The sequence below is a fragment of the Gracilinanus agilis genome, chromosome 4, assembly GCF_016433145.1.
Source record: "Gracilinanus agilis isolate LMUSP501 chromosome 4, AgileGrace, whole genome shotgun sequence".
Taxonomy (NCBI): domain Eukaryota; kingdom Metazoa; phylum Chordata; class Mammalia; order Didelphimorphia; family Didelphidae; genus Gracilinanus; species Gracilinanus agilis.
Genome location: NC_058133.1, coordinates 32,323,211 through 32,343,354, shown reverse-complemented (window position 1 = coordinate 32,343,354; position 20,144 = coordinate 32,323,211). Strand labels below are relative to the sequence as shown.

Below are 20,144 nucleotides of genomic sequence, written 5' to 3'. Positions count from 1 at the left end.
CTCTCTCTCTCTCTCTCTCTCTCTCTCTCTCTCTCTCTCTCTCTCTCTCTCCCTCTCTCCTTTCTTCTCTCTCTCTCTCCTCTCTCGCTCTCTCTCTCTCCTCTCTCCCTTTCTCTCTCTCCTTTCTCCTCTCTCTCCTCTCTCTCTCCCTTTCTCTCTCCCTTTCTCTCTCCTTTCTCCTCTCTCTCTCTCCTCTCTCTCCTTACATGCTTCCCTCCCTCTTTCTCTCTCTCTCCCCAGCCAGCTTCATGAACCAGCGAGGCTCCAGGGTCCCGTCTCCCATCCTCATCATTTCCTATGAGACATTCCGCCTCCATGCTGAAGCCTTGCAGCGAGGAAGTGTGGGGCTGGTGATCTGTGACGAGGTAGGCGACTTTCCGTTTGGCATCGTACCTTCAGAGCCCTTACGGTCCAGGGCCCCAGCCCAGACGTGTCCTCAAAGAACTTACAGGCCAAACTTTTGGGGAGAGGGAAGACAAAGTAGAAAAGGCTCGCATTTGGCAAGCTGGGGAATAGCCCCCAGAAGGCCAGAGTCCCCCGTAGGGGCAGGGACGTGGGAGCCGGTGGTCAGCTTCCTGTCTAGGCCGCCATCTTGGTCGGACATCAGTATCATCTCTTTACATGCGCATGTGGCCCAAGTCACTGTTATGGTGACCATTTCCATGGCTCTGGAAGACTTACAAAGCAGCTTCTTCAGCTCCTGGGCTGGTGGCGTATCCATTTGACTGAGGAGACACGCAGGAAGTAGTGGTTTGCACCCTCCGCTGTCCTGGGTTGACAACAACAATGAAAAGGGCCCAGCCCTCAGGGAGCTTAAGGAAATATGGCATTTATACAGAATAAATGCAGAGGGGTTTAGGGTAGAGGCAAAGCACTAATACCCAGGAGTGGCTCTTGAAGGGCCTCCCGCAAGAGGAAGCCTTTGAGGGGAGCTCTGAGTTCCACAATGCGGAGGTGAGGAAGGAGAGCATTCTGGATGTGAGGAACAGTCTAAGCAAAGGCACAGAGGTGGGAGATGGGGTGTCCCATTCTCAGAAGAATGAGCAGCCCTACGTGGCTGGAGCCAAGGCCAAAGTCTGGGGAGGGGAGCGGGTTCAAGCAAGATCCTGACATGTGAGAAGAGGGCTTTGTAGTTTATCCTCAGGCCTCCTGGTCGGGGAAATATCAGTCTGACAGCTGTGTGGAGGCCCGTTAGGAGGCAGTTATGCGAGAGGTGGTGGCTGTGTGGGGAAGAGAAGGGGACGGAGGCCAAGAGACGTTGGAAGAGTCCAGGGGGACTTGGCTGGGTTTGAGCTTGGGGGACCATTGGCAGAAATGGGGATGTTGGAGGGAGAGCTGGTGATGTGTGAGAGATGTCTGTGGGAATGGAGGCCGGGAGGCACTGAGGCGGAGAGCAGCGTGTTCCTTGGACGTGAGAACGAGAATCCTGGGGGCTGAGGAGCTCCGCAGACAGAGCGGAGGCCAGGGTGGAGGCCGGGCACTGACAGGACGTCCTGCCCGAGGGAGGCAGCCTCCTCTGAGACCGCCGGTCAGCTAGAGTAGAGTGGTTCCCCCCAACGATCCCCCTGGAGTCCCCGAGTGAGGGCAGAACGGCCCCAGGCCCGTGTCGCCCTTCCCGAACCCGGGATTCCCCGTCTGCTGACTGCACGGTGCCGGCGCCGGTGCCAGGAGGAAGCCAGGCTGAGTCTGTGGGTTTTAACAGGAGGCTCCGGAGTCGGCTCTTGGTGCCGAGGTTCTTGGGGTCTTCTAAACCCCCGAATCTTTTTCAGTTAAATCAAACCTTCGCCTTGCGAAGTCTCTCTTTGGAGCCCGCATAGAAGCCTTGCAGTCGCCCCCGCGCGGCCTCCTTCCCGGCTCCGGCCCGGCCTGAGCCGCCAGCTTGTGTTTCAGGGCCACAGACTGAAGAACTCGGAGAACCAGACGTACCAGGCGCTGAACGGCTTAAACACGAGCCGGCGGGTGCTCATCTCGGGGACGCCGATCCAGAACGACCTGCTGGAGTACTTCAGCCTGGTGCACTTTGTGAACGCCGGCATCCTGGGTGAGAGGCCGGGCCTCCCCGTCAGCCCTGGAGTCCTGGGGAGGGCGGAGCGGGAAGTGGGGCTCTCCTGTGCCTGGGAGCAGGGGAGGGACCCCAAAAGGACGGGGGCTCTCTACGGAGCCCATCCGAGAAGCCGGGCCTCCGAGGAAGGCTGGCTGCCTCTCCTGGGCTGGACTGTGCGCGTGGAGAAAAGCATGGGGAATCGGCCTCAGAGGAGCTGAGTTCAAATCCTGTTTCTGACTTTTCTCTTTTGTTTTCAAACTCTTCCCTTCCATTTTCATATCAATTCTTTTTTTTTTCTTTTTTGACCCTTCCCTTTTTTGTCTCACAATGAATACTGAATATTGACTAAGGCTAGGCAGCGAGGGCTAAGGACTTGCCCAGGGTCACTCAGCGGCCTGGCACTCCATCTGCTGAGCACCCGGCTGCCCCAGGCTATTTTTTTGTAAAAAAAAAACGAGGCCTCGAGTTAGTCCTCTGCTTCTAAGGAGAGGAAGGAGGCAGGGAAGGTTTCTGGAGGGTCAGGGCTCGGGGCTGTCCTCGGGGCTCTCCTGGACGGTGGCCCGGTGCTGGGAGGGAGGCCGGGGCCTTGTCGAAGCCGGGGTCTGTCCGTCTGCGTCTGCTCAGCAGCCGGGCCCGGGCCTGGCGTGCCGAGAAGGCCGCAAGCTGTCAGGAACCGTCCCGCCCTCCCCTCTCCCCAGGGACGGCCCCGGAGTTCAAGAAGCACTTCGAGCTGCCCATTCTAAAGGGCAGAGACGCAGACGCGAGCGAAGCCGCCCGGCAGAAGGGCGAGGAGCGCCTCCAGGAGCTCGTCAACATCGTGAACAGGTAACGGCCCAGCCGCATCCCCGGGAGGCCGAGGGAGAGCTCGCCGCTGCCTCGTCCTCCCCGTCTGGGGCTTTGGCAGGCCTGGGGAGGCTCCCCGGCGCGGCTCGTGCCTGGACGTCCAGCCTGCCTCGTCTGTCTCCCACCCTGACCGCTCTCCGGCCCCGCGTTCCCCGCCAGAGCCGGCCCAACCCCCTCATTTTACAAGGGAGGAAACTGAGGCTCGAGCCTTCTACTTCCCCATCTGTAAAACAGGGATCCTAAGGCCCAGGGTGCGGGACAAGGTGGTCCGGAGGCTCAGTGCCCGAGCGTCGCCGGGGCCCCTCCGTGCCGTGTGCCAGGTGCCAGCCCAGAGCGGAAGTGAAGACACCAGACACCCCCTTCCCCCCACCCGCCTTTTAAGCCCCCTGCGGACGCCGGGGCTCCCCTCTTTGTGTGGGATTGGCATCCCCTAAACAGTCGGGGTGCCTTGGAGTGGTCAGGCTGGGGACAGTGGCTGTCACCTCTCTCGAGGGCCCCTGGGGTGGCTCAAGAGCCGAGGCCAAGCCACATTCCTGCCGCCCATCACAGGTGTCTGATCCGGAGAACCTCGGACATCCTCTCCAAGTACCTGCCCGTGAAGATCGAGCAGGTGGTCTGCTGCAGGTATGTGTGTGCTGGCCTGTCCCTGGCCCTCTCTGGCCCTCTGAACCCTCTCCTGCCCTCTCTGACTCTCCGGACCCCCTCCTGCCCTCCCTTGCCCTCTCTGGCCCTCTCTGGCCCTCTGGACTCTCTCTGGCCCTCTCTGTCCTCTCTGGACCCTCTCCTGCCCTCTTTGGCCCTCTCTGACCCCCTGGACCCTCTCCTGCCCTCTCTGGCCCTCTGGCCCCTCTCCTGCCCTCTCCTGCCCTCTCCTGCCCTCTCTGGCCCCCACATAATCTCCCCAAGGACAGATCTGCTCCTCTCTGGAGTGTTTGTATATGGCTGGGAAGCGGCTCGCTCCCGTGTGAGGCCTCGGCGCTCCGGGCCTGGGATCCCGACCCTCATGGCGCAGGGCCAGGCCGCTTGAGGCCCGGGGGGAGGCTGGGAGGCTGGCCAGAGGTCCCCCCCATGCCGGGCTCTGGTCCGCAGGTTGACCGCGCTGCAGACTGAGCTGTACAGACGGTTCCTCAGACAAGCCAAGCCTGCAGAGGAGCTGCGGGAGGGCAAGATGAGCGTGTCGTCTCTGTCCTCCATCACGTCCCTCAAGAAGCTGTGCAACCGTGAGTGCGGGGCTGGGCGGCCCCTTCCACACACGCCTTCCTGCCACCTCCCCGGGGGCCTTCCCCAGCTCTGAGCTTCTGGCCCTTTGTCTCTGCTCCCATCTGGCTTCCAGGCCATCCTCCACACCGCTGCCGGAGCCACTGTCCTAGAGCCTACGTCTGCCTGTGCCTTCATAGAAACTGCTCTGTGACTTTTAAAGTCCTCCGCAGCCTGGCCCCCCGCCCATTTTTCTCATCTCCCACCTCCACCCCTTTGCCCTGGCAGTGTCCTCTGCCTCCCAGAGTCCCTGGCTTCCTTCAAGCCCCCCACCTTCTCCAGGATGACGCCCTCCCGGGCCACCCCTGCCAGCTCCCACGTGGCTCCCTGAGCACTTCGTCTTTTTGTGCCTGGCACAGCTGGGGGAGGGTGGGGTGGGGAAGCCTGGAGGCAGGAGGGCCGGGGATGGGGGGAGGCCCAGGGAGCAGCTTCTGCAGACAGCGGGGAGCTCCCATGTGGGGGGGCAGGGCCGGGGCTCTCTGCGGGCCCCCTGGGGGAAGCTGACGCAGGCTGTGGCCTCTCAGACCCAGGCCTGATCTACGACAAGTGTGTGGAGGAGGAGGAAGGCTTCGCCGGAGCTCTGGACTTGTTCCCGCCCGGCTACAGCGGCAAGTCGGTGGAGCCGCAGCTCTCAGGTGGGTGCCGGCCCGGCCCGGGTCAGTCTCGAGGGGTTTCCTGTATGGCATTGCAGGGGTCAGGGTCCCCCAAACGTTGGGTCCTTCTCTGCAGTAAGTGACCCAGGAAGCCTCGTCCTGCCCGTCCCCGCCGCGGTCTCTGAGCCGTCGGGCCTCGAACCTTGAAGTGCTCGTGTGGCCAGAGCCGGGGGGAGGCGAGAGGTCCAGCCGTGAGCCCGGCGTGGCCCTTGCTGCGGCTCCTCCCTGGGCGCCCCTCCAGGTCGGGCCTTCACTCCTCTTGCACCGGGCTCCCTGCCTCTGTTCTCTCCCACCCCAGCCCAGTCCAGGGGCTCCCCATTCCTCTTTTCAGCCTCTTCCTGCGTCCTGGGATCCCACAGAAGTGCCTCCTCCCCGGCTGCCAGGCGCTGTGCCCTCCTCGTCCTGGGTACAGCCAGCCTTTGGGCAGCCCCTCCGCTGTGTCTCCTGGCACCCAGCAGGCTTCTCCCCTTTGCTGGGGGCCCCCAGGGCAGGCAGGCTCCTGCCCGAGTGGAAAGCCTCATGTCAGTTGGGGTGAGAGAGAAGGCGGCGACTTTGCCCCCTCCCGAGTGCGTGGCCCGCCTCCCTCCCCCTGCTCTACCCTGTGCCAGGCCAGTGGTGCGGGCAGGGTGTGGGCACGGGGCCAGGGCGGCCCTGGGGCTCCGACCTCTGCGAGGGCCCCTCCGACTCTGTCTTTCTGCAGGGAAGATGCTGGTCCTGGACTATATTCTGGCTGTGACCCGAAGGACCAGCAGCGACAAGGTCGTCCTGGTGTCCAACTACACGCAGACCCTGGACCTGTTTGAGAAGCTCTGCCGGGCCAGGAGGTACGTCCCGGAGCCTGCTTGGGCCAGCCTCGTTCGAGTTCGCCTGGGACGGGCGTCTCTGACTGTCCCTTCTGGTCAGCAGAGCCCGTGCCTGGACGAGATCCCCCCGGCCCGGGCACCCCTTTTGTCTAGAGCTTGTTGGGTCGGGGTTCTGGGGCGCCGGGGCCGCTCGGCCCTTCCCTGTCTGTCATTGGGGTCTTGTGACCGGCACGGAGCCAGGATCCCCTGAATCTCATTCCTGGACACAAGCTCCCCCCGAGCCCTTCCCACCGCCGGGCAGCTTTGTCCTCCCTAAAGGCAGCTTCTTGTGTGCAGGCTGCGGCCCAAAGTCTGCCCCGTCACTCCTGGCTGAGCGGCTCTCGTGGCCTCTCCGGGAGAAATGCCCCGATTCTGGGGGCCTTCCTGTGCCCCCTCCCCTTGTCACCACTCGTGTGTACGTCCGTGAAGAATCGGGGGGCCTGCGCGGCCCCGGCTCTCGCTGAGCCGCTCTGCCCTCTCCCCGCCTCGGCACAGGTATCTCTACGTCCGGCTCGATGGCACCATGTCCATCAAGAAACGAGCCAAGGTGGTGGAGCGATTCAACAGCCCCTCGGTGAGGAGCGAGCGGCCCGGCTCCTGGGGAAGGACGAGGCGGGAGTGAGGGCCGAGGAGAGGCCGGGGTCTTGGGCTGCGAGGGGGGAAGGCCCGGAAGAAAGGCGGCGGGTCCCAGGGCGAGGGGGTCCTGCGGGCTCTGGGTGGCCCGGAGGGGCAGGCCCCGAGAAGGACGTCGCCATAGGCCCCGGCCTCCCCGCCTCCCCAGAGCCCAGACTTCATCTTCATGCTGAGCAGCAAGGCGGGCGGCTGCGGCCTCAACCTCATCGGGGCTAACCGGCTCGTCATGTTCGACCCCGACTGGAACCCGGCCAACGACGAGCAGGCGATGGCTCGCGTGTGGCGCGACGGCCAGAGGAAGACCTGCTACATCTACCGCCTGCTCTCGGTGAGGCCCTGTCCCGGGGGGAGGGCCCCGGGCCCCGGGCGGCCCCGAGCGGCCGGTCACGCGTCGTCCCTGCCCCCCAGGCCGGGACCATCGAGGAGAAGATCTTCCAGCGGCAGACGCACAAGAAGGCTCTGAGCAGCTGCGTGGTGGACGAGGAGCAGGACGTGGCCCGGCACTTCTCCCTGGGGGAGCTGCGGGAGCTCTTCACGCTCAACGAGGCCACGAGCAGCGACACCCACGACAAGTGAGCGGGGCAGGCAGGGAGGCGGCCCCGGGCGCGGGCGGCCTCCATCAGTGGGGCCGGGGCTCACGGGGGCGTCTTTCCCCAGGCTGCGCTGTCGCCGCTGCGTGAATGGGCACCAGGTCCGGCCGCCCGCTGAGGGCTCCGACTGCACTTCCGACCTGGCCCAGTGGCACCACAGCGCGGACAAGAGGGGCATCCCGGATGCCGTGCTGTCGGCGGCCTGGGACGCCGCAGTCACCTTCGCCTTCCATCAGCGCTCGCACGAGGAGCAGCGGGGGGTTCCCTGAGCCCTGAGGCTGGACCTGGCTCAGCTCGGCTCAGGTCTGGCCCACTGAGCCGCCCCCAAGGCGGGTCTGCAGAGGAAGCCTGTGCTCGCCGCAGAGAGCCACAGAGAGCCACAGGTGTCCGGCCCAGAGCGCTCCTGCCGCCGCTGCCCACCCCTGTAGCGGCCACACCAGGAGCCGGAGATCCAGAGATCCGCAGAACAGACTTTTATTTTTAAAAACGTAAAAAAGGCACAAAGGAATAAAGGCATTAAAAACTGAGAGTGGAGTCGGGGGTGGGGGTTGGGGGGAGGGCTGGCCACCTGCCTCCTCTTTCCCTGGCCTGGCGGGGCAGGGGCTGGAGTGGGGAGCGTGGCTGGAATCCTGCGGGGCTCTCGTGTCTGGGGAGGGTCACACACAATCACATGACACTGACGTAGTCGGCGAAGGCCTGGGACGAGTCCCACGTGTCGCTGACCACGCTGAACGTGGTCCGCAGCCGGCCGAGGGCCTCCTGAGTCACGCTGGGGTCCTGGTCCAGCCAGTTCTGGAAGAGGCAGAGGTGGCCGAAGGTCCCCCGGTCCGAGCGGCTCTGCTCCAGCTGCTTGGCGAATTCCAGGAGCCCGTCCGGCTTGATGCAGTTCGAGCTGGGCCGGGAGGAGAGGGCTGGAGTCGGGGGGAGGCCCGGGGAGGGGGGGAGGGGACTTGGGGCCGCTTCCCCCTCCCTTCCACCTCCCTTCCCCCTCCCGCCTACCTGATGTCCAGCTGGCAGAGGGCGGAGGAGGAATCGCTGGAGAAGATTTCCGCCAGCGCCACGAGGCCGGAGCTCCCTGGGGAAGGAGAGGCCGGTCAGCTAGGAAGCCAAGCTGCCCGGCCCCCCCTCGGTCAGCCCCGGCCGGCCCCCCTGTACCCACCAAGGCGGTTCCCGGGCAGCCGGAAGCTCTTCAGGGTCGAGTTGCTCTTCAAGGCCGTGACCAGCTTGGGCAGAAAGTGGGTCCGGCGCTTCTCGAGCAGCCGGCAGAAGGACAGGGTGAGCTCTGCGGGAGACACCGTGTGTCAGGCCGTGGCTTCACGGAGGGGAGATTGGAGGGACCAAGAGGGTGACTCAGCCCAGGGTCAGGAGGGTCTGAACCCCCAATCCGGACGCCAGGCTCCCCGGGGCTCACCTCGAAGAGTGGGGTCCTGGAACAGCAGGAGCACCTCCTTCTGGCAGTCGGCAAGGTTCATGTCGTGCAGACTCAGCTTTTGCAAGGCTGGGTTGCATTCTGGGAGGCAGAGGGAGAAGACAGCGGCCCACGGGCCTGAGTGGGGCCGCCCCCCGTGGGTCCCCGGCCCCCCGCCCTCCCGGAGGAGGCGATACCTCGCAGCGCCTGCAGCACCAGCTCCAGCTCCCGGGGAGAGGTGAAGGTGGCGTTGTCCAGGGCCAGTTGTTGCAAGGCCGGGGACGCCTCCAGGACCCGGCACAGGCACGTGCTGGCCTGCGGCTTGCGGGGAAAGCCCAGCTCCAGCTGCTCCAGGCAGTTCTCTGCAGGGAAGAGGAAGGGTGGAAGCCGCAGCCAGCAGCCTCTGCCCTCCCCCAGGGTCTCCCCAGGCCAGACTGAAGGATGATCATGGGGTCTGAGCAGCTCCGAGGGGGCCTCCTCCTGTCCAGGGTCCCTCACCCCAAGAGCACCTCAGAGGCCTGCCAAGGTTTCTCCAGCGACGTCCAACACTTAACATTAGGTGGCTCCCCGGAGGGCAGCGGACGCCGATTCGCCCGACTTGTCCCCGAGGCTCCCGGCCTGCCTGATCCCTCTCATACCTCCCTTACCTGGAATCTCCTCGTTCTCAGACCCAGGGCTGGGCTTCCCGGGGCCTCTGGGGCTGTCGTCTGGGCTCAGGTGGTCAATCCGGATGGCGAGGCTGTGCAGCCTGGGCAGGACCCTGAGGGTGCTGTGGGCCAGCTCCAGCACAGACAGCGGGGAGAAGAGGTCCGTGAAGTGGAGGGAGCGGAGGCTGCAGCTGGCCTGGGCCGAGAGGACCTGCAAACCTTCCAGCAGGTGGAAGATGTTGGAGCCGAGGCCTGCAGGAGAGAGGCCGGCATTTATAGGGCCCTGCCTGTGGGGGCCAAGCACTGTGCTGGGCGCTTTACAGATATCTCTTTTGTTCTGACGACCCCCTGGGGGGGACGGCTCCTATTATCCCTACTTTACAACTGAGCAAACAGAGGTGGCTAAGGGACTTTCCTAGAGTCACAGTTAGTAATGTCTGAGGCCACATTTGAACTCAGATCTTGGCTCCAGCCCAGGGCTCTATCTGCCGCCCCAATGGGAGACGTGTCAACTCCAAGCCACACCAGAGCCCGGGGCCCCAGTAAGGATGGTCAAGGGTGCTGCCGCCTCCCCAAGTCCTTATGGCTACTGTTCCCAAGTCAATACCTTCCACTCCCCCTGATTGAGGCCCTGAGAAAAAGCACAAATAAATGACTCATTAATGAGCACTTTGAGGTTTAAGGAAGAACTTTTCTCAGAACCACCCTGTGAGGCAGACAGTACAACGATCCCCATTTGACAGGTGAGGACACTTAAGGCTCAGCTAGAAAACCCTGGAAGCAGGATCTCCCCTCAGGCCTCCTCACTGTGGGCCCACAAAGTAATGGCCAAGAAGCTTGCCGGGCACTCTCTTCTCCACCGAGGCCGGCAGGGATGGCCTTCAGGCTTCTCTGGCCGCCAGCGCTCAGCATCCCGCCCCTCCCGCCGCAGACAAGGATCCTGCGTCCATGGGTGTCTCGCCCCCTCTCCCCTCACACCTATGCCAAGCACAGGGAAGCTCCCTGAAGGCTTTTTTTAATGCCTAGAGCAGGTGCTTATCCATGTAATGCCGGCTGCCCTTTGGGTGGGGAGCTGTGCTGGGCTCCCCAAAGCACACAGGGCCCCAGAGACGTCCAAAGCTGCCTGTTCAACGTGGCACAGAGCTGGCCTCTTATGGACAGCTGCTCACCAGGCCTGGAGCTGGGTGCATGGAGAGAAGACATATGAGTACCCGCTCTGTGCCACGGCCGGGGGGGGGAGGGCGTCAAAACTCAGAAGACTTACTCGGGAAACTTACATTCTAGTGGGGTGCTGGTGGGTGGAGCCAACAGGCAATGCGCCACGGCAGCTACTACCCAGAAGTCCTTATTGCCACCGAGTCTGGAAGAGAAGAAGGCTGCAGGGGCTGAACGAAAGAACATGCGGCCTGGGAGCTGCTGGTGGGCATGAAGGGTGGGCCTACGCTTCCAGAAAAGGGCTAGGATCGGGATCGGAGGACTGCCTCTGCCTCTCCAGGTACTTAAGGAGAATAAAGAGCTGCTTGAGAAAAGGAGGAGAATGAGGCCAAGAGGGCCGAGGACAGGAAGTACGGCTCAGCTCCTGACCTAAGTTCTCCCCCAGGGGATTAGGAAAATCCAAGAAGTGGTCACAGCGAGTCATCTTTCTTCTTCAGGTCAGCACTGGGAGACGGATGGACAGACAGTTCTGTGGGCACCAGGATCAAGGGCTGGGGGTGTTCCAGTGTGCAGGGACTGGAAAAGGCCTGAGGCTATGACCAAGACCAGCATTGGTGAAGTACTGGCGCAGGGGCCAGACTCAGGGAGCTACTCCCTTCCCCTTCTTCCCAGCGCCGGAGGACATCGTCTGCATGCCCTACCCTCTGTAGCCACCCAAAGTGAGCACTTTTCCTCCCTCCACTCTGGGGTTATGCGAGGGGCTCACGGGTAGCTTGAAGGTGCAATTTGGACACACAAGCTTGAAAACCTTCACCAATGCTGACCTAGACCAAGAGGCCCAGGCCCATAAAGACGAACCTGGAGCTTGTGCCAACCAGCAGCTCTTTTGTTCCCTCCTCAGTGCCAAATCCAGACTGGATGGGGAGTGGGGGGGGGAGGGGGGAATGGCCAGGCTGTGTTCTGAGCTAGGAACAAGTTCAGGCACTCCTGGCCACTCTGAGCCTTGTGGTAGAACAAGGATAAGAATCCCAGACTGGGGGTGAGGGGAACCTGCAGATCACTCCCACTGAGCTGGCAGGTTTTCAGTCAGCTGAAAGTAGCTGGGACCAGCAGCAGCCTACTTGAATTTCTGGCTAAAGGCAAGCCCACAGGGAGACTGGGCAGAGCCAGGTCAGGTCAGGTCAGGAACCTGCAGAGCTCAGACCAGAAGAGCAATGATCCGACTTTCCTACCATGGAACCAACACTTTGAGAGCATGGAAGGCTTGCAGGGCTCCAAGCCCGAGCTGTCCCTGAGACTCTGAGATATCCCAAGAGAAACGCAGCAGGATTGTCCAGACATTTTCCCCAGAAGTAGGTAGGGACCAGGCCTAACAACAAGTCCAAAGTCAGAAAGGACGCTCAAATCACTGTTATGGTGACCACCCATCTAGAAGAGGAGACTCCAAAATATCTACCGGCAAGGTGTCTAAGAAAGACACAGCATGGACGCATGCACCTGGATAAAATAAACAAGAGTTTTCAAAAATAGCCACGAAGTTACTATAGAAGGAAATGAGGATAACAGAGGAAAAGATGGGGAAAGAAGTGAGAGCTATTGAAGAAGATCTGGGAAAAGAAGGAATTCCTTGGAACAAGAAGCATAATGTCCAAGCCCCCGAAACACTTCTCTGAAAATTAAAATGGACCAAATTGAAGCCATGTCTGCATAAAGCAGCAAGAACTATTAAAGCTAAAAGACTGAAAAAATGGAAGAAAATGCAGGTTTCTTAAGAGCAAAGATGACTTGGAAAATAGATTGAGGAAAGATAATTTAAGAATTATTGCACTGCCTAAAAGCCATGATCAAAAGAGGAAGAAAGAAAGAAAAAGATTATAAAAAACAAAGATGTGGAGGAAAGCACATTGACAAAACATTTAAAAATAGAATCAGAGAGGGCAACTGTGGCTCAGAAAACCTAATGGTAAAAAAGGTTAGGGTTTCATCTAGAATTCTCCTTTTTTGTTGAAATGTTTATGTTGCTTGATATATAAGAAAATAGTAAAAGAAAAACATTAAAGAAAAAAGAGAAAGGAGATGAAGGATTTTAAAGTATAACCCAGCAATCGCTGTTGGCAAGGCAGAAGGAAGGTAGGATGAAACCCTAATGTGGGCTGGGGAGAGAGGGAAGAACTAAGAGATGAGAAGCCAAGTGCCAAAGGCCTTCCTGGAGAGAGGCTCTTCTATTGGCCATCTGGGAAGGGGCTGAGAAAGAAAGCCACCAGCCCTGAGATCCTGTCACAACACAAGAAGGCTGACTGGACCTTGAAGGTCTCACTCATCAGTGGGATAAGATCTACGACACTCACATGTCTGGATGGGCAGATCTTAACCCAAAATGACTAAACAGGTGATGGGAGTCAGCCTTGTTCAGTCTCTTTCATTCATTTCCACAATTATTCATTTATCATCCACTGTAGCTGGTGCCATGCCAGGAGATATGCAAAGACCATGGCTAGGCAGCCAGTCATGCAGACCCTCCTGGCTGGGTAACCCTGGAAAAATCCCTCTCTCAGAGGCTCTAAGTTAGAGAGAAGGTGCCAACTTGCATTACTTGGGGAGAGAGAGGGAGGTCTCCTCCCAAGGAGTTCCCTAATCAGTGAAATCATAGGGAAAACATAGTAAGGCTTATTCTCAGAAACTCATTCAATTGGGACTTCCAATAGACAAAGATAAATCTTCTTTATTGTTTTCAAAGGTAGAGTGAGGTGGGAAGGTGCCCTAACCCCTGGGGAGATGACCTCCGAGCTAGGCCTTGAAGCAAGAAGAGTTTGCTTCTGGAAGACTACATAGCCTACAGAAGAGATCTCTAGACTTGGCTTCCAAGACGCTCCCTGCCCCTCTGAGCCTCCATCTTCTCTCTGAACAATGAGGATAACCATGCCTGTTTTCCCTCTTTCCCCACATCCATTCTCCCCTCCTCGGGTGCCTCTAACTCTCAGAGTGCTACAGCCGTGGGAGGGCCAAGCTCACTCAGGTCCAGGAGCTGGGAGTGGGGAAGCCACCACCATCCCCAGAGAAAGCAGCCTGGCAGAAACAAGGTGCAGACTGGCATTCCACAAAGATGCAGGACATAGACACACGAGGTAACTCCCTAAACAGTAGAGGGGCATGGAGGAAATGGCCTTCAGGGCCCTGGACAAGATTGAGCAGGTCACCCAGGAATGACCAGGATCTATGTGTTCTCTTCATTAGTAAGTGGTTCAAGGGTCTCTCAGGGGGCAGTGGGGTGGAAGCCAAATGCGGGCTCCAAAACTTCCTACGGTTCTTCCTGACCTGCATGTGGGCAGGTGAAGCCAGCAGGACTGTCCCTTGGAGGGCTTGGGGGTGTGGGGGTGTGGGCGGCTCAGCGTTTTCTGCCTGCCTCCTGGGCCTCTGCACTAACAGGCTCAATTCGCTGTGACTGGTAGCAGAGCCCTGCTAGGGAACGCCTTACCGTTATAGGAGAGGGTGAGCTTCTCCAGGGACACCCAGGAGCTCAGTAGGTGGCACAGGACAAGAGTTGACTCTGTGGACAGCGGGATGGTGAACAAGTCCAAGGTGGAGATGCTGCGGAAGCGCTGGGCAGCATCAAGAGAAGGAAGGTCCCAGCAGCCAGGCTCCCACGTCCTCCCAGAGGACAGATGGCCTTGTCTCTTCTCTTCTTCCTCCTCCTCTTCTTCCTCTTCCTCCTCCCCCTCCTCTTCCTTTTCACTGGCAATGAGGAAGATGAAGTCATAGAGGTCATCTGGCTCTGTCCCAGACCTCTGCCAGGGATGGGCACAGGGACTTTTCCTCCTGGGAGCTTCTTGGGGCTGTAGGGCCGAGCTGGCTAGAGTCCGAGGGGCCGATGATGAACCGAGGGGACTCTCGGGGTCTGCTTCACCCAGTGTCCGGCTCGCCTGTGCAAGCATGGCCTGTTGTTGAGCCTCCCTGGCCTCATTCTCCCATCGAGTGGCCATCAGGGCAGCAGCTGATCGCTCAGCACTGTTCCGGCATGGCTGGCCAGGCCTCAGGAGGGAGACAGGCTCATGGCGGACTGGGGCTCGTCCTGCGGTGTCCTCCCCACACAGACTGCAAGGTCCATCGCAGGGGGCTGGCTGCCAGAGCCCCGCACTCATAGTGAGGATGAGGATGAACAGCGTGGTCTCCGGCACAGGCCAGGAGTACATGGACACCTGCCGGACAGCCCCATGGTGAATGAGCCGGTGCAGCAGCTTCCGAAGTGCCCGGTGGGCAGCCCCATCAGAGAAGAGCAGATGCCGGAACTTGAGTGTGTGCAGGGAATGGGCCAGAGTCTCCAGGGCCCCATGCTGGGCCTCGGCCACCAGCTCTCGCACCCCCTGCAGCGCGTTGCAGATAGTGAGCTGGGTGACATAGGGGGAGCTATGGAGGAGGGCTGAGAAGCGGCTGTCATGGAGGCGCCAGTCAGACGCTGGGTCCAGGGTCCCTCGGAGCACATGACAGAAGAAGGTCTCCAGGAACTTGGTCTTCCAGCAGGGCACGCTCTGAAGCCAGATGGAGAGGAGAGACAGACAGATTAGGCAAAGCTTTCACAGGTCAGCACTTACTGGCTTCAACCCTCCAGGCTGAGTCCTGTCTGCATCTCCCAAGACTGTGCTGCCCACCTGAGCCCCAGGCCCTGGCCCTGGTGTGGACCCAGCTGGGAATCCCAGCTCTAACAGCCACTGGCTGGCTGGGTGACCTAGGCCAAGCACTTCAGTTTCTTCATATGTAAAACAGGGAAAACACTACTTAGCATTCCTTAGGCATAGGGTTATGGAAAAGAAAGGACTTTTTGAGTCTCAAAGGGCTACCAAAAGCTGAGTTACTCTCGCTGCTATCCCCCTGGCCCTGGGCTCTGCTGGTTTGGACAGTGGCCATCTGTTAAAGGCCGCCTTCTGCTCAATGTGAAAACCAGCTGTGCCTGCTCTTTCTCCCCAATGGACAGCCCAGCCCAGCCTCAAGGGCCATGCCAGCCAAAGCCCAGGAGTCCATCCCAGGCACCGAGCATCTGAAGCGATACCAAGGAGCAACGTCAACTCAGAGGGTTTGGAGTCATTTGTCCTGGCCCAATGCTTGTTTGGTAAAACTTCTCTAACAAGTTTCCTTTCCTAAAGTGCCTTCTGCTTAAACTCACATTCTACTTAATTCCTAAAAAATGCCCTGAGCCTTCCTGGTCTTTTTCAATCCTGCTATATTCCCAGCTTTGGAGGTGGATGACGCAGGGTCATGTGAGACTGGCATGGCTCTTGGGCATGGCCCCTGCAGGGCTGTTTCGCTCTCTCAGGGATTATTCAGTCAGTACCCATTGCTGATGCAAAAATATATGGAGGAGGGGGGGTCCATGTTCCCCTGAAGCTAATTTCTGGATGCATCACTGCCCTGACCTTGGCTGTCTCTTTCTCTTTACCACTGAGTAAGTAGAGGGGCCCCATTGGCCAGATACTGGTCAGCACAGTCTGCACCATGTCAATGCCAGAAGAGACAGCTGGAAGACCTTCCCCTCACCTCAGAATGGGGTGGCCTTGTCCTCATCACATCATCCCAGATTTGATGCCAGATGGATTGTGTTGAGAGGCCTGTGAGAGATAGAAAACCCATGCATCCTGTCATTCCCAGTGGCTCCTTACGAGTAGCTAGTCCTGGCATCCAGTGCCATCCTCTACCCACCCCAAATCCCTGCTGGTGTTTCTGAGACTCAGCTCCTTCCCGGGGAATGGTTATAGGGATAAGTAGGTCTGCCCCATGCATTCCAATAGCTTTTTGAGCCACCCAGGGGAAAGATATGGCTGTTGCCTGCTGGGGGCAAAGCCGACCTCTGGACTTGTGGCAACAGTGACAGCTCACCTTTCTCCTGGGCTGCATGCTCAGCTCTCTCCAGGTAATAGATGTTGAGCAGTGGTAAGATACCTTGAAGTATGGGACCTGGAAGAGCTGAGAAACCAAGCCAAAGAGCTGGGGTCAGAGGCAGTAAAAGGGAGACAGAGGCTTTTCTCCACTTTTTGCCCACTTCCAGGAGGGAGGCCTTGGAGGGGAAAAACTTTTGGCCTTGCAGTCAGAAGGCCTTGGGCCTTCCCCTCTGCCACTTAGGAAGCATGTTCAGGGAGCTTCAAGAGGGGATACTTGGCTAGAGGCCCAGGACCCCAGCCTTTCTGAGGTTCCACCAGAATCCTTTTCCTCCTCCTCAAGACTGCTGAGTCTGTAGGAGTGAGTGCATTTGTTCAGTTCAATTCAGTCTCTTCAAGCATTTTCAGCCCTTATAATAGGCAAACCACGGCTAGGTGCTAGGGATATAGAGGCAAAAGTGATGAGCTACTCCTGCTCTCAAGGAGCTGCTATTCTGATGTGTGAACAGACACATCAAAGCCTTCCCGCTCATACAACTTCCCAGCTCCTAGATCTGGGGCCTGGAATGCTCTTCTCCCTCAGCTCCAACTCTCAGAATTTCTGGTTTCCTTTAAAGCTCAGATCACGTACCACCTCCTTCATGAGGCCTTACCAGATTCCTCCAGCTCTAGAGTCCTACCCAATGACTGTGAGACTAGTAGATGATAAGGGCCCAGGACACAGCCCAGTGGGATATGGTAGCAAGTGTAACCCAGATGAAGATGCAATAAAGGAGACTCTGAAGAAGAAATATAACAGGGAGGATATCCAGGAGAGAGCAGCATCACAAAAACCTAGAGAAGGTGAATGACAGTGTCAAAGGCTATAGAGAGAGCAAGGAGGACAGGGACTGAGAAAATGCTATTGGATCTGGCAATCAGTAACTTTATTAGTAACCCTGGAGAGAACAGTTTTGGTTGAATGATGAGGTCAGAAGCCAGACTGAAGAAGTTAAGAAGAAAGTGAGAGGAATTGGAGGCACTGATTGTAGACAGCCTTCTCAAGGAGTTTAGTCATAAGAAGATGAGAGAAATAGCTACTAGAATCTTTTGAGGATCCTGGCACATCTGAAGGCTGTAGGAAAGCATCCAGGAGATAGAGACTGGGGGTGAAGGAGGAGACAATCGCCTAGAGGAGATAGGATGAGGGGATCTCTTGTGCATGTAGAGGGCCTCTTCTTTGAGACAAGGGTATAGGGGGAGATAGTGTCGGAGGCATCTGAATGATGTAAGATTTGAAGGAGAGGACAAGAGGGAGCTCTTGGCAAATTACCTCAAATTTTCAGTAAAAAATAAGCTAAGGTTCTCAGCTAAGAGGATAAGGTAGAGGGGAACTATCGAAAGTTTGAGGAGGAATGAAAAAAATCTTAGAGCCACTGTGGAGAGTAAGACAGTGAGTTAATTAGGGAACTGGAAAGGCATTGCTTAGTAGCAGTAAGGGCTCAGTTGAGGTTCTGTAACATAAATTTATAGTGGACGAGGTCAGTTCAGTTTCATGGTTTTTTCCAGCCTCATTTTCAGCAACCTATAAGGAGGAATAAAGGCAATAAGTGGTGGGAATAATAAAGGTCAGAGTTTTGAAGGACATGATCTTCAAAAGAACAAAGGGACAAATGACTTAAGGGAAAAGGTCAGTGTAGATCTGAATGGAACTCTACAAAGGATCAAGGTAGGGGTTAGTGGAGAGTGTAGCCAGTGCAGGGGAATGATTTAAGAATTGAGGTTGAGGGACTGGAGGTCACAAGTGAAGACAAAAAACAGGGTTTGGTATTGGAAAGTGGAGGGAGAGGTGGAATGACAAAGATTATGATCAGATAAAAGAATTTCTGAATTCTTGAAGGGCTTCAAAAAAGAATCCTATTCACCACCAGAGAAAGAACTGTTGGAGTCAAGAGGGAGATCAAAGCATACTATCTTCCACATTAGCTTATGGTTTTGGTTTTATATGAGTATTCTCTTATATCATTGACCAATATGGAAGTATGTTTTGCATTATAAAGATATGTACAACCTAGATCAAATTGTTTACCATCTCTGGAAGGGGGGAGAGAAGGGAGACAATTTGGATCTTATAACTTCAGAAAATGTATGTTGAAAATTGTTATTACATGAGTTTGGGAAAATAAAATATTTTTTAATTAAAAGATTTTTTGAGTTCATGAACATGTAAATTGAACATTTATGAGTGATAATGAGATCAAAGGTATGACTGTCTTTGTGTGTGGCTGGGAGAGAAGAACAAATGGGTCATAGGAAATGAGAAAGGTGAGGTTAGGGAGTTTAAGGGACTAGCAATATGTTGGTGGAACTCTCCTAGTTTGAGAGCAGGAGTTGGGGAGGGTAGAGATGGTGAGGCCAGCACTGAACTCCCTGAGGGAAGAAGGATTGTTCAGTGGGGGTCTGTAGACAATAAGTACCTGGAGTTTGATTGGATGGTAGATATTGACAGAATGAATCTCAAAGAAAGAGAAGTTACTGAGTGATGGTTGTAGAGGGAAGAGTTTGGAAGTGAAAACGTAAAGCAAGGAGTATTCAGAATCCCCTACCAAGACCAACACTGGATGCCAGGGAAGCTATATTAGCAAGAGGGAGGCACATCTCAGTGAGGGTGCTAGTAGAGGAAAAGACTTCAAGATGAGAGTAAACTTGTTACTAATGGAGCAGGCATTCATTCCAAAGAGTACAGTGGAAAGGTTGGGGGAGCAGCTAGTTGGTTCAGTGGATTAAGAGCCAGGCATGGGAGGTCCTGGGTTCAAATGTAACCTCAGATGCTTTTGCGTTCCTATAAATTGTTATTATCTATAGGAATGTCTGCACCTGCCTGGAACTGGATGTAAGGGTTGCAGGCAGGGCAGGTTCAAAGCTCTAGAAAACTTTCTCTGGCCTCAGACACTTCCTAGCTGTGTGACACTGGGAAAATTACTTAATTCCTACTGCCTAGCTCTTACTACTCTTCTGCCTTAGAACCAAAAGATGGTATTAATTCTAAGCCTGGAAAGTAAGGGTTTAAGCAAACAAACAAAACAAAAGCTGCCTAAGCTTGTAAGTCACAAAGAAGATGCTGACCAGCATTTGGGAGTTCCATGTATCAATGAAATCACAGGTTCACACTAATCTTTTACACAAATGTAATGTCCCCCTTTAACAGGTCAGCTCCTTGAGAGCTGCTTCATCCCTGACTTAGTGATGCTGGTGTTATTTCATCTCTCAAATTCTGTGATTTTATGACTATCCAACCAGCCCCTTAATACGAATCCCATCACAATATACCCAACAAGTGACTCTACTTGAAGACCTTTCAGGACTGGAAGCTCTACCCCTCCCCAGGAAAGTCTGCCCTGAGCCTTCTCTTTCCCCCAGGCTGCGAGATTCCAGGCCCTTCCCCCACTTGGCTGCTCTCTCTGGACCTTCTCAGCTCATCAATGTCCTTCTTTAAGGGGATGCCACAAGCTGACCACAAGCCTTCACAGCTGGAGGCCAGTGCAGGTCATCGCCCAGGTCCCGGAAGCTGGGTTCGGTTTCCATGGCAACACCACCTGTCCCAGGCTCGGGCTCCCACCGGGCCACCTCCAGTTTCCATGGAAACGCTACTTCTACCCCTCGGAGGACCTGGTTTCCATAGGAACCGGCCGTCCGTTGACCCTCCCCCCCAGGGTCCTCACTCACCCCACACCCCGCTCTCCAGGACACCCATGTGGGCGCTCACGGCCCAGCCGCACAGCACGTACAGCGCTGGGGGACCGCTGGGCTCCGAGCCAGCCTTGAGGTTCCTTTCTCCGGGAGTGGCCTCCATGGCGGCCGCTGCGATAGACTCACGCGAATCCGGGCTTGCGCTGAAGTCGCGAGGCCCGGGGGCCGCCATATTGGGCAGTGGCGGGAGCCCACGCATGCGCAGCGCTACATGCCGCCATATTTGATAAGGGTGGGGCAGGCTACGGGACGCACTCTGAGGGGAGGAAGCGGGTAGATGCGAAGGTCAGCCCCGCTGTTCAGGCGCGCAGCAACGAGCCTGTAAGCTCCTCATGGCCAGGCAGCTTATTCAGGCTTCCCGTTAGACGTGAACGCTATCTTCTTCCAATGTGGGGGCTCCAGACACAGCGCCAGGCGTGTCACCCACCCCCTCGAGCTGCGCCGTTGGAAAAAGCCACTGCACTTCCGGTGGCGGA

The 20,144-nt window shown here is 57.2% G+C and overlaps 2 protein-coding genes across 2 annotated transcripts in view; one reads left to right on the top strand and one right to left on the bottom strand.

Annotated features, from left to right (window-relative positions):
* Positions 1 to 7,139, top strand: part of RAD54L (RAD54 like) — a 24,605-nt gene extending 17,466 nt beyond the window's left edge. The window contains exons 9-19 of the mRNA XM_044674822.1: positions 241 to 365; positions 1,891 to 2,041; positions 2,743 to 2,869; positions 3,437 to 3,511; positions 3,977 to 4,107; positions 4,669 to 4,779; positions 5,498 to 5,621; positions 6,135 to 6,213; positions 6,421 to 6,600; positions 6,681 to 6,844; positions 6,930 to 7,139. Coding sequence (XP_044530757.1) covers positions 241 to 365; positions 1,891 to 2,041; positions 2,743 to 2,869; positions 3,437 to 3,511; positions 3,977 to 4,107; positions 4,669 to 4,779; positions 5,498 to 5,621; positions 6,135 to 6,213; positions 6,421 to 6,600; positions 6,681 to 6,844; positions 6,930 to 7,131 — 1,469 coding nt within the window. The 3' untranslated portion in view covers positions 7,132 to 7,139. The remainder of the gene's footprint in view (positions 1 to 240; positions 366 to 1,890; positions 2,042 to 2,742; positions 2,870 to 3,436; positions 3,512 to 3,976; positions 4,108 to 4,668; positions 4,780 to 5,497; positions 5,622 to 6,134; positions 6,214 to 6,420; positions 6,601 to 6,680; positions 6,845 to 6,929) is intronic.
* A 386-nt stretch (positions 7,140 to 7,525) lies between these two features.
* LRRC41 (leucine rich repeat containing 41) lies at positions 7,526 to 19,867 on the bottom strand. The gene is made up of 11 exons (XM_044673141.1): positions 19,645 to 19,867; positions 15,941 to 16,027; positions 15,602 to 15,672; positions 13,548 to 14,598; positions 10,195 to 10,293; positions 8,918 to 9,169; positions 8,468 to 8,632; positions 8,274 to 8,372; positions 8,022 to 8,144; positions 7,862 to 7,937; positions 7,526 to 7,754 (listed from the first exon to the last, which is right to left on the bottom strand). Exons 1-11 carry the CDS (start codon positions 19,865 to 19,867, stop codon positions 7,529 to 7,531), a joined length of 2,472 nt encoding a protein of 823 aa, XP_044529076.1. The 3' UTR covers positions 7,526 to 7,528.
* Positions 19,868 to 20,144: the final 277 nt, after the last annotated feature.